The sequence below is a fragment of the Pyrgilauda ruficollis genome, unplaced genomic scaffold, assembly GCF_017590135.1.
Source record: "Pyrgilauda ruficollis isolate IOZ18807 unplaced genomic scaffold, ASM1759013v1 scaffold24, whole genome shotgun sequence".
Taxonomy (NCBI): Eukaryota; Metazoa; Chordata; class Aves; order Passeriformes; family Passeridae; genus Pyrgilauda; species Pyrgilauda ruficollis.
This window is the reverse complement of record NW_024523648.1, coordinates 9,148,887-9,166,660: the sequence shown is the minus strand read 5'-3', so window position 1 is coordinate 9,166,660 and position 17,774 is coordinate 9,148,887. Positions and strand designations below refer to the sequence as shown.

The 17,774-nt window shown below is 38.3% G+C and overlaps 1 protein-coding gene across 10 annotated transcripts in view; it reads left to right on the top strand.

Annotated features, from left to right (window-relative positions):
* SYNE1 (spectrin repeat containing nuclear envelope protein 1) overlaps window positions 1-17,774 on the top strand; it is a 288,954-nt gene that overhangs the window by 240,245 nt on the left and 30,935 nt on the right. For 9 of the 10 annotated variants that reach the window (XM_041470094.1, XM_041470095.1, XM_041470092.1 and 6 more), the window contains 7 exons: window positions 3,151-3,245; window positions 4,230-4,464; window positions 5,171-5,365; window positions 7,178-7,303; window positions 8,065-8,220; window positions 10,172-10,330; window positions 10,818-10,984. In XM_041470094.1, the coding sequence (XP_041326028.1) occupies window positions 3,151-3,245; window positions 4,230-4,464; window positions 5,171-5,365; window positions 7,178-7,303; window positions 8,065-8,220; window positions 10,172-10,330; window positions 10,818-10,984 (1,133 nt within the window). Of the gene's footprint in view, window positions 1-3,150; window positions 3,246-4,229; window positions 4,465-5,170; window positions 5,366-7,177; window positions 7,304-8,064; window positions 8,221-10,171; window positions 10,331-10,817; window positions 10,985-13,610; window positions 13,729-17,774 lie in introns of those variants that run through there. The other variant, XM_041470097.1, reaches the window with a different exon arrangement.

The window sequence follows — 17,774 nt, the reverse complement described above, 5'->3', positions numbered from 1 at the left end:
TTGCCGCAGGGAAAAACTGATTCAGAGTTTTTACTAGATTCAGAGTTTATGATTCTTCTGTGAAGTCAAGTGGTGCACATTTTTTCCCTACCCATATTGTTACTGCCAAGATTCCTGTTAAAGATCAAGTAAAAGAAGTCAATTTTCATACCAGAGCTCCCATGTGGCCCCAGTAGTTTCAGTTCCCACAACTTTTTCAGCTGACCTTCCCCTAGACTCGGGCTGGATTACAGGAAGAGCTATGTCCTTCCCCCTCTCCTGCCTTATATCTCATAGCATAATGTTTGAATGAGTGTCTGATAGTAACAAGTAATTCACAACCATTTTTAGCATATGTTTGCCTTAGCATCTAACTGCCTTTGCTTTCACAAATGTCATCCGTTTCATTTCCTTTCATTGCTGCCAGTATTAACTGCACAGTCTCTGTAAGTTTAAACATCTCAGGTCTTGGAGATTTGAATGTCCAGAAATCATTTTTAAGTGGATAATTTCCTACTTTTATTGTGTCCAGTCATAGCTATAATTATCTGAACAGAGTTAGGGCAATCTTCTTGCATTCGTTTGTTTTGAGATCTCAGATTAATTCTTTCCTGAAACTTTGATCTGCGCAGATGAACATTACTTGGGCATTCTATTTGAGCCCTTTTTTTGCAACTATAAAGTCATCTCAGAATTAGGATGATTAATATCTGTTTTTTTCCAAATACTGTAGTTCATCCTTTAAAAAGTAACCCCTTTTATTTTTTTTAACCTTATTTTTGGGATTTTTTATAATCAAAATGTATTCATTACAAAATGTCCTTTTCAGTGCTTCCTGACAGTCACTAAGAGTTTTCTTCCCACTACTTTTGGCTGAAAGGGTCAAATCTCAACTTCTTGAGATGCATTGTCACATTGTTTTACTTCATATTTTTGAAAATAATGAGAAAATATTCTGTTTCCACCTGAATTTCCCAAAATAGATATTGAAATGCTTCCAGCTCTATTATTGCCTCTCCAGTGACTCATAACTTTTGCTGGTTTTTACCCAAAGAAGACCCCAACCACGTCAGTGGCCTTATTTAGAAATTTCTTCCTGGTGGAGTTCACAAGGTGGAGGTGAAAGGTTTTTCAGACATCATGTGCTAGCACTGATGTCTGCATCAGTCTGCCAGGACGATCTCGTAATCACTCCTGCATGGTTCTCCAGTACATGGGGCAGTGCTTGGGACTCCCCTGCACTGGAAGTGCACTGAGACAAGCACTTGAGAAAGTGCTGGCAGGGGAGGGGCAAGGCAGCTCCTTGCCAACTCAGTAACCAAATTTTTCCCCAGCGTGCTGGTGTTGTGCATTTCAACACTTGCCTTCCTTTCCTTGTCGTTTGAACTCCTGTTTCTGTGATTCATGGTGATCTGCGTATGAGAATAAATTTGGGTGACAAGTGGTCCCAGGTAACAGAATATCCCTCTTATATACAGAGTGTAAATATGGAAAGGAAGTGGATGGTGACCGAAATATCTCTAGTTTTGTGTAGGGCTTGAGTACATCTGCTGTAAGCAGAGTTCTCATACTTGATAAGTTTTTATTTCACCTGTCCTAAAGTATTAAAATTTTCCCTTTTGAAGGAATTGGTTTTGCTGGTTTTTAGTTTTGTTTTGTTTTCAGATTTTTGGGGCTGTGGAAGGAGGGGAGGGTGGGAAAGGTTGAGGTTTTTGTGCGGGGGACTTGTTTAACCAATTGCAGTAGTTGTCTTCTGTTTAGTCTTGATCTGTCAACAATGCTGGTAGATGCTGTTACCTCCTGTGCTTCGTGTCCCCTAACTTGACAAAAATTGATGTGACAGAAAGTAAAATTTTTGCCTTTTTAAAGCTCAGGTTTCTGAAATTCTCCGTGCCACACGATCAGGGCTTCATTCATGAGATAATAATAGCATTCAGTTTCCCTCTGATTCAGGTTCAGTCATTGATAAGTGCCAAGGCATTCAAAGAACAGTCTCAAATATTTCTGTAAAGAAATCAGACAACACTATTTCCTTCTGTGAGAAAATGTATGACCTGAGTAGCACCTCAGAGTTAACTCAGAGAGGCAAAATCTCATTTTGAAAAATTGCTGCATCATCTAGAAGACCTAAACTACACGCAGTGGGCTTGAGGGATTTAAATGCGCAGGTGCCAGTGGGTGTTCTGCTGGCGGGTGCAGATGCAGGGATTGGTACAATCACAATTTGAGCTGGTGGGATGCCATATAAGAGAAGTGGAGAGCAGTGGCTCTTTGTTCAGGCGAGGGTGAACTTCTATCAACTGCAAATACCATCACTAACTAAAGGAAAAAAGACCCTCAAGCTTCATATCAGTATACTTTTTCTTTGAAACTCTGTAAACCTTTTGAACATAGAGTTGGTCCAGTGATGCCTGAGTGTGTATCTTCATTAACATAAAAATATTCCTGAAGAATCCTACATAGAGACATGGTCCATTACTAAACAAAAAGATGTTTTTAAAAATAAATTTAAGTAGTATATGCATTTGCGATATGTTTGCTTAAGTACTAATTAGGAAATTTTTTGTCTTAAGTAACATTTAAGTAATAAGAGTGTTTTAAAAGTACTGTGAAATTTATTATGCTGTTATTATTTGTGGTGAAAATTGGAAAATAAATATGAAAACTTGGAAGAAGTGGAAAATTAATTTCTAGCTCCTACACATAGCTGTCTATTTCTTTTAAGGCTCTACTGGCAGTGTAAAATTGTATTAAAAGTTTATATAACACCATCACACATGGTCTGTATAACAAAGCGAAAGAGTATAAAATCCCTAAACATGTCAAAAAATAAAAGGTGCCCTTTCTGTCCAAACAAAAAATACCCTATCTGGATTTTGTTGTAGATTATAATGTCAATCACACAGCTGTACTCAGAAACATAAAACACAAATCCTGTTGATATAATTTAGCTTTATAATATTGGTCTAGAGGAACTAGTAATGGTTACTAGAAGTAGCAAGTAACTCTAAAATGAGAGTTTTCAGTATGTTTCTATTAAGGTCATGGCAAAACTCCCATTGAATTAATCTGAAATGAGATTAAATACATGAAAATTCATTTTTATCAGTGCATACAGACAGAATTAAAAAGTGATATCTTGTTTTAACCTCCTTGTCTCCTGTACAACAGCTATTCCAGGCAGAGATGTTCAGCCGCCAGCAGATTTTGCATTCAATTATCTCTGATGGGCAGCACCTCCTAGAACAAGGACAGGTGGATGACAGGTAGCCATTGCTGTATTGTTGCTGCTGCTGCTGCTTATGTGAAGTTATACTTAGTCTAGTGGGAGGCTTCCAAACAGAGATGGTAGCAGATGGCAGTGTTCAGGTCACGCTCTTCTGAAGTGGAAGTTACTGTTGCTGTGGTTAAGCTGTTAATTAGCCAAATCTTAAGGCATTGTTCTTTAAAATGCTATGGGCATGTGAATGAATTTGGGAATTCAACAACCTTCTGAGGCTGCTTCTCTGACAAAGATTTGTCTTGGAATATCAAGTGTGTTACATATATATCTATTCTGATGTATTTTCAAAATGTCACTTTCACCAAAGGAGCCTGCAGGGACACTATATTTGATTTATGCCACCTGGGGATTTGCCTCCACCAGGAGGATTCCCTACTGCCATTTAAGAACACCTGCAGCTTTAATGTGGTGGAATAGGAATTCATTGTTGCCTAGGATTTAATTTTAAACGCTTGTGATCAAATGAATGAAAATCAGTGGAATACCAGTGGCTTCACACTTGTGCATATGCATTGACTTGGCTAAGGTTATCATGATACAAAGATGGACTGTTTTTTGGAATGTGAGAATTTTATTAATGCTGTATCTTACACCTGCTTTGAGCTCCGTAGTAAATCTGGGGGTGAATTGTGAACTCTCCATGATTTACTATGAATTGCACTGATCCAAACTGGCAAAACCTATGGGTTTTCTTTCTGTATTTCTGGGAAGAAGGTAGAAGAGTTTTGTGCATTAAGGGTTTGGGGTTTTTAAGGTGTCAATAATTGGATTCCTTTAACTCTCCCCGTACATGAAGTGTGAAGTTCTTATCCTCAGTCAGCCTTCACAAGACGTCAGTGCTTTTCTCTTAGTGTTTTGTAATTGGCTGACAGACACTTTCCTTTTCACTTCAGTGTGTTTCATTAAGCAAACATATTCAAGTTTGAAGGTTACTGTGTCTTTTTTATTATTTATCTGTTTATAATAGGGATGAATTTAATCTGAACCTGACTCTTCTGAGTAATCAGTGGCAAGGAGTAATTCGCCGAGCCCAGCAGATGAGGGGGATCATTGACAGCCGGATTCACCAGTGGCAGCGCTACAGGGAGATGGCGGAGAAGCTGCGCAAGTGGCTCCTGGAGATGTCCTGTCAGCCGGTGACCGAGCTGGGCAGTGCTCCTATCCCACTGCCGCAGGCAAGAGTGCTGCTGGATGAAGTGCAGGTATGTGTGGTGTGGTTGAAGAAAAAGGAAAAAATCCTTGCCTTTTTATAGTCTTCACCATTTAAAATGTCTTTTAAATGTCTTAGATTCAGCCTGTCTGCTCTGCCAGTTCTTTTCTGGAACTGGTCAGAAGTGTCACGGAAGCAAAGGTGGAGTTCATAAAGAGCATGAAAGAGAGAACTTACTGAGCCCTCGCTCTCCAGCTGCACTTGCTTCTGTTTTTGCTTTCAGCCAGTGTTACACTGAAACATGTCTTAAAAATATAGTGATGACCTGCTTGCGGAATGTATACTAGATAACAAGGATTCCTTGAGTGTCCATCTTTATGAGAGGTTAGCAGTTTCTAATAAGCAGCTTGGTGTCTTCAAGCTTTTTAGCTGGAAGATGGATATAATAATAATAATAACCCTTATAAGCATAGCAGGCTCTAGAGGAAATATTCCTCTTTAAGAGCAGTTGAGATACTGACATTAATGGGGAGTAAGAAGTCTTTCATGTCTTCGTCTCCCTGGATAAATTTTCTAAAGGTTTGCTGCAGTAAATGACTGTGAAAATGTTAGGGTAAAGTGTTTGGGCCATAGCTCATGCGTGAGACAGGATATGCAACCAACTAAAATATGGGCTTGAGAGTGAATTACTGGATTGTGATTAAGTGCTAATTGTAATTAAAAGGACAAAGCTGACAGAAAACTATTAATATTTTCAGCTCAAAGAGAAAGTTCTCTTAAGGCAGCAAGGGAGTTACATCCTCACTGTGGAGGCTGGGAAGCAACTGCTGCTCTCTGCTGACAGTGGAGCTGAGGCAGTCCTGCAGGCAGAGCTTACTGAAATCCAGGAGCGCTGGAAGATAGTTAGCACTCAGCTGGAGCAACAAAAGAAACAGCTTGCTTTACTGCTGAAAGTAAGTGTGAAATTCCTTCTGTATTTCTTCAGCAGGTTTGTGATTTTTCACTGTGAGCCCTGGTGGAGGAAAGCTCTCTCAATGGACAAACACAAATACAGGAACTGCATTTACAGTACATGAACTAACAATTTCCCTTCACCACCTCTGAAACTGGGAGTGGTAATACTTCATAACAGGCTTGCAGTTCAGTTGATATGTGTAATTGATATTTCCAGCATACTACCAATAAAGTATATCCATACTACTCCTATTTTCAAAATAAATAAAAAAAATTATTTTGTTTTGCACAAATTTTTACACATATTTGTGTTAGGTTTGAGTGGCAAAGTTTTTCTAGTTGGAAGCTGCAGGGATGACTTCTGTGAGCTGCCAGAAGCTTCCGCTTTGTCTGAGAGAGCTAGTGATAGGGCTCTGGCCAAGACTGAGCTCAACAGTGATGGTGGTAGTGCCTCTAGGATAACACAGTTAAGATGATGGGAAAAAAAAATACTGTGCAGGAGCAATTGCATACAGAGAGAGGAGTGAGACGGTGTGACAGCAGCAGCTTTGTGGACACCAAGGTCAGTGAAGGAGGGGTAGAAAGTGCTCCAGGAGCCAGAGTAGAGATTACCCTGCAGCTCATGGTAGAGACATGGAACTCTGCAGTGGAGCAGAAAACCACCCGCAGTCCATGGAGGTCCGTAGGGAAGCTGAGATCCACCTGCAGCCCATGGAGGACGCACACCAGAGCAGGTGGATGTGCAAAGGAATCTGTGACCCCATGGAAAGCCCACACTAGGGCTGTTTTGCTGGTTCTGACTCTGTACCAGACCATTGTTGGAGCCTTTTCCTGAGGGTTTGGAGCGAATCCATGGAAGGGACCCTCTCCAGAGTAATTTGTGAAGAACTGCAGCCCATAGGAAGAGCTTATGGAAAAGTTCATGGAGGATTCTCTCCCATGGGAGGGACCCTATGCTGGAGCAGGGCAAGAGTGTTAAGAACATCACAGGCTATTTTCACTCAAGGTCATATTCTTTGATATGTCTAATTCTTCATCAAGATGATCATGAAATACTGGCACGGACTGGAAAAAAAGAAGGAGAGAAATACAGAGGCAGTGGAAGAAGGAGAATATCTTGAAACAGAAGACAGTTTCAATACAATGCAAGTTTCAATTCAGATTCTGTGTTTTCTGGTATCACACAGCTGGTATTCTTTGGGGGCTGACTGGCTTATTAAGGATCTTTTTGTCTTAATATAAGGCTTTAACAAGCAGGTGAGGCAGGTAAACCCATACTGCTATTTTATAGGGTTTGTTTGCACTGAACACATTAAAAATTTTGGAAAGTATACAAACACTAAAGCAGGGTGTAGCTGCTAGAATCCTGATTTAAAGAAGATACTGATACTGAAGATGCTGATTTAAAGATGCTACTTAAATCTGCACTGAATTTGCAGTTTCCCCAGCCACTTGTTTTTTTGGTTTTTTTCACAGAGATTAATGCATCTGAATGAAGCTGTTGTAAAAGACTAATGGTGTGTTTAATACAGGCATTCAAGAAAGGAAGTGGAAAATTAATTTTGTCAGGGAGAGACTGCTGAAAGGTGGAGTTGGATGTAGACAAAATTTTAATAACAGAAGACCTTGTGTATTTCTACTAACAGAGACCTACACACAAAAAATTCTACACATTTCTGCACACGACTCAAATTCTGAGACTTTTTGTATTATTTAAAGGGAGTTTTCAGAGCATGTTATTTTTAGGCAAATCAACTGACATAAATATAACATAGATCAGAACTGAAGTCTAACAAACATTCTGCTTTCAGGACTGGGAAAAATGCGAAAAGGGCATAGGAGACTCGCTGGAGAAGCTAAGGTCATTCAAGAAAAAGCTTTCTCAGCCATTGCCAGATCACCATGATGAGCTGCATGCAGAGCAGATTCGTTGCAAGGTAAGGCACTTCTCTGTTGATTGTTGTCTCGTCTTTGTTTGCCTTTGTGCATAACCTCTTCTGTTGTTAACTGGGTTCATATTACTGACGATGCAAACCAGCCAGCCATCCCTGTGACAAGAAATGGTCCATGTAACATATGGACACCATAATACCAGAGTGATCTCACCATAATGCAAATCCTTCAGAGTAAATATAGATCTGATCAAAGTGATGCCAGAACAGGGTCTGAAAAATACTGTAGAAGGGCTTTATATTAGTGTGTTTTTATTACAGAAATTCTAAACTCATATTTAAACTCATGGTATCTAAACTTCTGGTTGAGTGATTTTGTCTGAGGTGAAGTGATTATGGGGGATTTTAGACAATGCTTCTAGGCTATATTATTTGCATTTTGGACATGGATTACAAACTTGAAATTATTTTCAATACAGAGAAGTCCAAACCAGTACTTGAACTTCCCAGATGCCTTTGAACTTCAGAGAGTTGAGTAGTATCTTAGTTTGCAACTTCTTGTTACAAAGTTGATGTTTCATTCTCTGCTAGGGAGTTAATACCATCATAACTCTGAAAATATTGGTACATTTGGAGTTGATGTTTTCTTTTTCTTTGAGATGGGGCTGAAACAGGCTGCTTGACATGGTGGGTCTGTTCAGTTGTGGCTTAAATCTTTGGGTAACACTGCTTGTCTCTTTCATCAGCATAGTCAAGTTCTTATTTGTTAGCAAACTGGTCCTTTTTCCTTGTGTTTTTCTTTTAAGGAGTTAGAGAATGCTGTTGAAGGTTGGACAGATGACCTTGCAAACCTCTCCCTGCTGAAGGAGACCCTGTCTGTGTATATCAGCGCAGACGATATCTCAATCCTGAGTGAGCGAATAGAGCTCCTGCACAGGCAGTGGGAAGAGCTGTGCCACCAGGCAAGTACAGCACTGGGCACTGATGGGAGCAATATGCAGGCTACAAAAGTGTTAGGAGAAAGACTGAACCCAAGTGGCAGCTTTTAGAAAAGATTAATGTAGACACACCTATATTCAAAAGTGAATTCTTTCTGAGTCAGGGGAAACATCCATTGAAATATTCCTTTTGTTACTGCTAGTGCTTCTAGGTCTCTTGAACTTTGTAATGTCTGTGAGGTCATATTTAAACAGCCTTGAAAAATCAACCAAAGGTTCACGCTGTGACCTGTGGCACTTGGCACGGCTGGCTGGGAAAAAACACAGAAATAATACAGTTACACTGCGCTTTGGTGGAAGACCTGTACTCAGAAAGGTTGTCCTCTCCCCACTCAACATTGTCCTATTGTACCTTCAGTTCTGCTGATACCTTCTCCTACTTCAGGCCTCAGTGTCTGCTTTTCTTTTAGTCTGAAGGGGACTTGCTTTCATGCAAAATGGAGCTGAGGAGTATTGTTTAATTTTTTCAGGTGCATCATGCTATTAGTGTGCTTTTGGTCTCTGATTTGCACTCCAGATAGTGGAGTCTTCCTTAACCAGCTTTTCAGATGATCCTGATGTCGTTTCTGTGGTTCAGTAAAGATTGCAGTCCAGATATGCTGGGGCTAACTTGAAATAGTTACCTTATGTAAAGAACCTGTGAAGGCTTCAAAAAACACCCCCAAAGTAGGAAAAATGCTTCACAATTACCAGCACAGAACATGTTATGTGTTAGTTACATTTGAATGAGCAAGTGTAGATACATCTAAATTATGATTCAGTCACTGCTTGTATGTTTATGGTAAAAGAAGGAGCCAAATAAAGAAGTTTTATCTTAGTTTTGAGCATGCTGAGTGTTTCAGAAGGTAACGTAGTGCAACCCTTTGTTCATCTGCTGCTTATTTCCGGTAAGCTGTCATCAAGTTTAGAACCACAAAAAGGAAATGCAAGATCACGTGTGTGCCCGTGTTCAAACTAACACAGTAGTTAAAAAGCTTGTCACTTTAATTTGTGAAAGACCTTCGTCTTTTCAGCTGAAATTACGATACAAAGTCAGAAATAACCCAGACCACAGTGGGAAGGAAGTAAGTAGTTGTACCAATATCTGAAGCTGGAGAGATGATTTTACTGCTTAGCTTGTTCTGCTGTTTTGATTTCAGTGTCCACCTTGGTCTGCCACTGCAGATGGTACCACAGTTGCAGCTATTTCTTAAATGCAGCAGTGTTTTCCTTCCTTGTGTGTTAACTGCAACATTTGCTTGTTTGATGTGTCATGCCTAATCTTTCCTGTCAGAGCACACCTCAGTGCTTTGGAATCTCTCAAGGTGTCATGCCTGTACACAGGAAATAGTCATCTATGATATTAGTGTATTGAGACTCAAGTAAAAAATTACTTTTGCAAAATACAGTGTATCTTGGATTTAGCTTTCTATTCATGTGCTCGTGCACAAATGGCACAGACTTTTGGACTTTGGCCTGTACTATATTTGTATCTTTTTCTTTTTTTTTTATGCTTTGGTGAAGCATTTTTCTTTTTAATTTAATCTCTGAGACTAAAAATAAACTAATATATTTTATAAAATTTTATAAGTGAGCAATAATTGTAAGAAAATGCAATTTTTATATTCTAATGAAAACTTCAGGTTAGAGACGTTATGAAACAAGATATTGACAGACTCCTGAGCTTAACGCTTGGGTGCCTGTCTCTGTGCATAGGATGTAGCTAACAGGAAATCTGAGATCAGCGCTTACCCCTGAACTTACAGGCAGTCACAGAAATTTTTGCTGTACAACTCCAGTTTGTTTCAATGGCAAGTACGTGGCTGCAACACTTTTTCGAGGCTAGAGGAATTCACATTGAGGCACCAAGCGTTTTAAGCATGTCTTAAATGCATTTGCTATTTTAGTTTCATTTACTCTTTGCAAATGGTTTCAGGTCTCCTTGCGTCGACAACAAGTTAGTGAGAGACTGAATGAGTGGGCTGTCTTCAGTGAGAAGAACAAGGAGCTCTGTGAATGGCTGACACAAATGGAAAGTAAGGTGTCTCAAAATGGTGACATCCTCATAGAAGAAATGATTGAGAAACTTAAAAAGGTATAGTGTACACTTATATACTCTTCTTTAACTGTTTAGTTGTTTGTGAATTAGCTGAAATTAAGGTTTTACCTTACCCTGATGTGTTCTGGTGTTTGTGCTCTCTCACTATGCAGCATTTTCCTTTTATCTTTCCTAATTATCTTTCTTGAGATAGGACCTCCCAGAATACCAGAAAATGAAGTGAATGCAAAGTCAGAGGCATCTGAATGCTTTACTAAGTGTCCAGTCAGACTTGGCTGTAATGAGTTCAACTATAGCATATTTATACAAGGCATTGTGTTTTGGGTTGTGTTGGGTAGGATTTTTTCATTCTTCTGGTAGTTGTTTTTGTTTATCCATCAAATATATAAGAGGCTGTCACTCCACTGTACCAATCAACTGAAAAAACAACATTCACTTGTATTTTTGTACCATTCCTTTTGTAGTGTAGAGAGGAGTATATTTAGATTAAGTAGTTGTCTTCTGATTGCTCTTTACTCTCTAGGATTATCAAGAGGAAATTGCTGTAGCCCAGAAGAACAAAATCCAGCTTCAGCAAATGGGAGAGAGACTTGCTAAAGCCAGCCATGAGAGTAAGGCATCAGAGATCGAGTACAAACTTGGCAAGATCAATGACAGGTGGCAGCATCTTCTAGATCTTATTGCAGCCAGGTAAGACAGTTGTTTTGTTTCTAAGTTTTAAGTGGGACAGATTAATTTGCTAGACATCATGCATTTAAAATCCGTTATTGTTGGCCTTTTTATAATAAATTTCAAAAATTCTGAAATAAATTTATTCTTAACCATCAACATATTTCTGTGAAAATTACTTGCTGTTTTACTTTATGGTACAGGACAACATTTCTTCAAGAAGAGTCATTTAAAAGCTTCATTATAATAATATGGTGATGGTAGAAGTTTAACAGTTGGACTTGATCTTAAAGCTCTTTTCCAAACTTAACAGTTCTATGTTTCTACAATATAGGATCAGTTGCAATCAGATTTAGTGAGCCTTGCTCTAGTACCACCTTACTTTACGTGGTGCTTAAAACTGGATGCAAATGTAGTTTTTCTAAAAATTTCTTGACAATGGAATCAAAACAATGCCTTTGTGGTTTTGTATTTCAAGAAGAGCAGGTCCAAAACTAAGTCTTAAGTTTTCTGCCAGATCATGTTTTTTCATGGATGGAGAAGAGTAACTGCAGGTAGATGCATGCACAGCCTTAAAGACTCTTTTTATTCAAGGTCAAAAGTATAACAGGAATTTTCAGAACTTAAAAAAATACCGGATTGTGGTTTGATATGTAAAGAAAATTATGTATTTGTTTCAACACTTTCTGTTTAGTTGTGCTACAGCCTTCCTTCCATTACCAACAATAATTTTCTCACAATTTTGCAGTTAATGAATTGCATAAATAGCTCATATATTTTATTATTCACATTTCTTTATGTAAGGACATATACATTAGTAATAGTTTAGTCCTGTTAGCAGCAAAAGGTTTGTTTACTTTCATAGTCTTTTTTTGTCTCTTCTTTTTATATATGGTTTTAGTGCATTCTTGCTCTGAAATCTGTGAGCACGGGAGCAGTAAATTTTATGTAAGCAGAAGCATTCCAGTGTCTCCAGCTCCTTTAATAGTAGTTCATTTTAAAGTAGTGAACACCATATATCTCTTACAGAAGGATTAAGTCAGAAGTGCTGCATTACCATTAAGGAGCCTGCTTGGTTTCAGTGGATGGGATACATCACCAATTGTTGAACTTAAAGTATATTTGATATATTTTTATGTTATTCTTTTGAAATGCTTACTCGGAGAAATGTTCAAATAATACCTTCAGGAAGTTTCTAGCAAAAAGGGATTGCATTCAGAAACTGCAGAACACATCTTAAAATTTTCTGTCTTGTCTATGCAGTATTGCAGATTAGTCCCCCCTACAGGGAGAGGTGAAGATTTAGGATTTTGTATCATTCTCAGGTGGGGAGACATAAGATGCAATACTATACACATAAACCCTCTCATTCTGTTATCATGAAGTGTCAAATCCTAGTTCTAAACTAATGGATGTAAAGTATTATTTACTTATATTTCCAGATAATTTCAACTTAGCCTTCTCGTCTGGCATGTTCAACATTATTGTATGCAATTAAACATATAACACTTTACATTCCAGTGCCCATTGAAGTGAAAAAAAACCTCTGCAAACTTGCTGAAGTTTGGAAATGAATTGTGGAAAGGTTTGATGCTAAGTTATGAAAATTTTGGTAGTTCAGCTGTATCTTAGGCTGGAAATCGTTAAAACCCAGGCTGTTGATTAATGTATGCACAAAATGCTTCTATTGATGTCTAATTACCAGTGGACAAAAGGGTTGAAAACCCCCAAGATAATTTTTTAGATGCTCCGGAGGCCCTTTAGAATATGTTCTTATAAATTGGCAGGTGTTTCTGTTACGATACTTTGGAATTTGGAGTGTATCATATAACATAATTTTGGCTTCATTAAGCTAGTAAAGGCATATTAGTTGTCCTGGTACTGAGAAAAAAATACATATTTTCATGTTCCAGATGCCTGACACTATTAATAAATTATTAGAGCCTGCAGACTTTTCTGCAATGCTACAGTGTAATCTCTTGCCTGGAGCATTTTTCTTTTCCTATATCTGTGAAATAATAGAAAGTGCAGTGTGAAAGTGCTTTAGTAATATTTGATGGTAATACTTGTCCAGTCTCAGTCTTTACCTGCCAGTTTTATACTTTGTGGTGAAACTTCTCCAGTCACCTGTAAAAGCATCGTTGTTTGTCCCGTTCTGTTCCCTTACCCGTTACTCTTTATTGCCCCTCCATTCAGAGGAGGTCTGTAACTACAGAAGTGACAGCTGCAGAATTGTCTCTGTACCAGGGACTTCAATTTTTTCCCTTCTAGGGGAAATGTAATCCTTTCAGATGAATTTTTCTGATATGTCAGCCTCGTGAAAAAAGTTACCATTGTTTACAGCCAGGAAATGGTGCTATTGCTGCAACTGCTCAGGCTTTGCAAAGAAGGTTTTGTATGTGTTTTCATCCTTTCCCCTACCACTCCAAGTCCACATTCCTGGGGATCAAATCTGGCGCATGTTGATGAATGCAGGTTTTATTTAGAAACATGACCACTTGTCACCATCCAGTGTCATGTTATCAAGCAACGGCTGTTAACATTTGTTTGGCATGAAGCATTTTCTGTACAGTACTCCCCAGCAAAGTGCGTCCCCTTTCCTCCCCCCTCCAAAAGAACAGTGTTTGCAACCTTTGGGAGTGGAAGTTCTTCTTTTTAATACTGGAAAATTTCATGGTTGTGGTGGAAGACTTGCATGCTGTGAGGATGGCGGAGGACAACAGTGTGGATTCAGACCTCCCAGACTGTAACTGTGATATCACAAGGCAGGCAGCTATTTTTGTTTGCTTTTGATTGATACTATTCTTTCTGAGTCTTGGCTTGCTGGGCAACTAACTGAAATATTGATATGTAGAAATCAGTACTATAGCTAGAAATTACTGTTTTCTGCTCAGTTGAAAAACAGTTGACAGTGATAACAGCATACTTTGTTTTTCAGCTAGTACTTTTGGATCCTGGAATAATTTTTTCATAGCGATGGAGACTTAGAACTAGTAAAGTCTGTTAGCTGTCTGACGTAAACTGTAGTCTGATTTTACTGCTGTTTTCAAATACGAGAGCATGTACACACATGAGAACAAACAGACTGTGTCTGTCTGCTTGATGTTTGTGTCATCAAAGGGGCATGACTACAAGCAAAAGGCAGAGAAGGAAAGAAGCTGTAAAGAGAGTGTTTCAGACTTAATTATCAAAGCCTGGCTGTACTGTTCATATTAACAACTGTTCTGTAACTGCATGTAATACTTGAACTCAGCCTATATCATCTTGGATTTTTGATTCATCTTCTCTTTTTCCCTTTTCTCATTATCTTTTCTAGACATTTAGCTGTTGTTCAGAATTCTAGAAATTCAGTCTTTGAAAGAGCAAACTGATTGGAGTAGTAAATATAACTGGCTTTACTGGTGTCCCACCACACAGTAGCACTGTACTTTGGAAAATAAATACTTTTTTACTCATAAAAAGATTATTTTTAAACTGATCTTTTCAAAGCTGATTTTAGTAGTGCAATATTTCTCACTATTTCAGAATATTTCTTTAAACTTTGTCTACTGTTCCAAATAGATATTTTTTTAAAAAGCACCTTTTCTGTTTTCTGGTATGTACTGTAAAGACTTAGGCAACATGCTCTTACTGACTTTTTTCATGTTGCTTTTAAAGTTTAATATTAGTAAGCAGCTGTCTAAATGACTAATGCAGTAGTTATGACTTCTGTATGATGCATTTTTCTGTACTTACACAGTTGTTCCCATTTAGATTTAAGTGGAATTTAAGATTTTCTGCTTTACAACTAGTAGAATTAAATATATCTGTGCTTCTTAATTTTGGCTCCAAGTTGTTTTCCCACTGTCTTTGCCCAATATAGAATAATAGACGTTATTAATAGACAATCTAAAATTTTTGGTTTCTTGGGGAAATTGAGGCACATTAATTGGAACATGAAAATATAAGTATCATAAGCCCATTCAAATTGCTTGGTGATTTTTCATCAGTAAACCATGAAAACAATTAAATTCTGCTGTATTTTCCTTTCTGAGAGTTTAGGTATTTGTAAATAGTAACAAGACTGGGAAGTGTGTTTTATGTAAAACAACTTTCAAACCAACTGTGTCATGGTTCCAACCCTTTGATTGCAGTGCAGAATTTTTATTATCAAGAACAGTTCTCTCAAGTGTCTCACAGTAACATGTGTAGTTAGTGTGCTGTCTGGTGCTGCAACAAAAGCATGAAATTATTATTGGAATCATTAACACATGGAACATAGTCTTGCAAATGAAATCTCAAAACTTCAAAATTACACTTGGTTAGGGATCCCACATACCTGATTTTAAATTTGACCTTTTTCTCTTAAGCAGACCTGTTAGAGCATAGGCAACTTTGCTTGCTGAAATTCAGAAGGAAAACTCAGACATGTTGGATTGCATCTGTTATTTGATCACGGATATGTTTTCAGTGTAGCTGGAGGCACAACACTGTACTGCAGTTCAGTCAAAACAAAAAAACTTCTCAGCAGACTCAAATAATCACTTGCTTATTTGTTTCTATTTGTACCAAGGGCAAGGAACCTGTTATGTTAAACCAGTATGAAAAAAAACCAGTGTTAAGGATAGACATAGTGGGGCTACAGGAAGGAAGCTGTAGGGTTTGGGTTTGGGTTTGGTTGCGGTGTTGTTTTAGTATGTCACGCTGTTTTTCTTTCTCTCTCTGAAGTAACTTAGATCATGTGACTGAAAATAGTGGTAGTTGGCCCAGAATATTTTTTATGCTCTGGCAGGAATGTACTCCTGTGCAGTTTGCCTGAGGCAGAGGGCACTTTCTAAATGATGGACTCTTTATAGTTGCTGCAGGCAATATGTAGATTAAATCCAGCACAGAGATTAAAGTACTACACAATTGCAAACAAAAAAATCCTGGTCTTGCAGATGATCGAGTGACATTGCTTCTCCACAGGGCTGTCATGACTCATTGTTCCCTTTCCTACTTGAGCAGGCTTGCAAAAGATCAGTAGCATCAAGCCTTGAAAATATAAGCAGAAAATGGGCAGGATTTCACTCCTTTCCAATAACATCAGAGATTGAAAAGCTGTATGTGCCTTCCAGAAGGATGATAACCAACTTTCTTGGTCACCCTATGGGCACGTTTCAGTTGGTTCAAACCCACAAAATACTGTATGTAGAACCAGAGGTGACAAGGAGAGGGTGCCCTCAGTAGGTGTTCTCCTGCCATCTCTCTAAGCCTAAAGACATGGCTGTGTTATGATACATAGCCTCACGATGAGGACTAAGGCAGTCTTTCACAGTACAATAATGGTATTGACTTCAGTCCCATCACAGACAGATTTTCACATTGCCCAGATATTTTTGCAGTCACCAGGTGGGTTTTTTTACAAACCCCTACAGCTTTTGGTCATGAGACTGGTAAGGAATCTGTATTTGGACTGTTCTTAAGGGTTTTTAGCTATAAAGAACCACAGTTTAACCATCTGTGAGCTAAAGGGAGGACTATGAAGAGAAGAAAATTTGAAAGATTTAACTGTGTTATTTTTTAAGATGACATCAGTATCTCTTTGATTCTCTTAATGGTCAGCTGCAACTATTGCTTTCAGTATGGAAGCACTTGATAAATTTGCTGGTTAGTATTGTGAGAAAAATGCGACTTGCTTAATTTGAATTATAGGATAGTTAGGTGGCATTTTGTTTCTTTAACAAACCTGGCAATCTTGTATTTTTCAACCCAATTTAGTCAGTCTGTTCCCAACTGCACTTATCTCTTAAAACCTTTCTGGTATTGAAACACTTAAGTAGAAGAGCAGTTGGAGTATAAAAGTATAAAATCTTACTCAAGATTGTTTTTGGTACCGGACAACAGGGAAAAAGAGAGAGCTTAGAAAAAAAATACAGAATTCACTAATAATGTATGTTATGAAACACGGGGATAGGAAGGAGAGAATTACTGGAGGACAGTTTTGCAGTTCAAACAGATTAAAGGAAAAATTATTGAGACAGGATGAAAGTTTAGTTGAATTTATTCAGTCTCTAAGCTTAATGGTGTCTTGATAAAAAAATAAAACAAAACCACAAACAAACAGAAATCTATTTAGTTTTTCCTGCTCATTGATTTCCAGGGTCAGGATTCCAAGAAAAATACTAGTTAGAAATCACTATGCAGTTTCATTCCAATTTCATCTCTTTAAACCTGAAATAGTCCAATAACACCAACTTAAAGCAGCTCTTGGAATTCAAGAATTCTCCCCAAGTTCTGAGCTGGACTTCTTGCTCTGAAACTTATTTATGCAAGGACAAGTCTTCACCCTGGAACAGGTTGATCAGAGAGGTTGCCCAGATGGTGCCCTGGATGGTGCCAGTCTTCAAGGTCAGACTAGATGAGGCTCTGAACAACCTGATCTAGTTGAAGATGTCCTTGCTCATTGCAGAGCAGGTGGACTAGATGACTTTTAAAGATCCCTTCCAACCCAAATCTTTGTGTTACTCAGTTTAATGTTTTCATGGGTGTGAAAAAGGCCTGTTCACTCAGTGCACTCTCCCACCAGTACATGGATAAGTTATTTGTCCTCTAAGAAAAGCAGTTGTCATCTGTTGGTCAAATATACAACTAAATTACTTAGATGGTTTTGAGGGTCAACTGATAAAGCTACAGAATCTTTGAAAATGCTGTGTGGCATTCATAAGTACTCAGCTTTTCTTAACCAGCAGCTGTGAATGCAGGACTCAATACGCATATAATATACTTCTGTTACATAAAGAAGGAAGACTTGACAGAAGAATTCACCATCTAAGTGAAGTTTTTCTGAAAA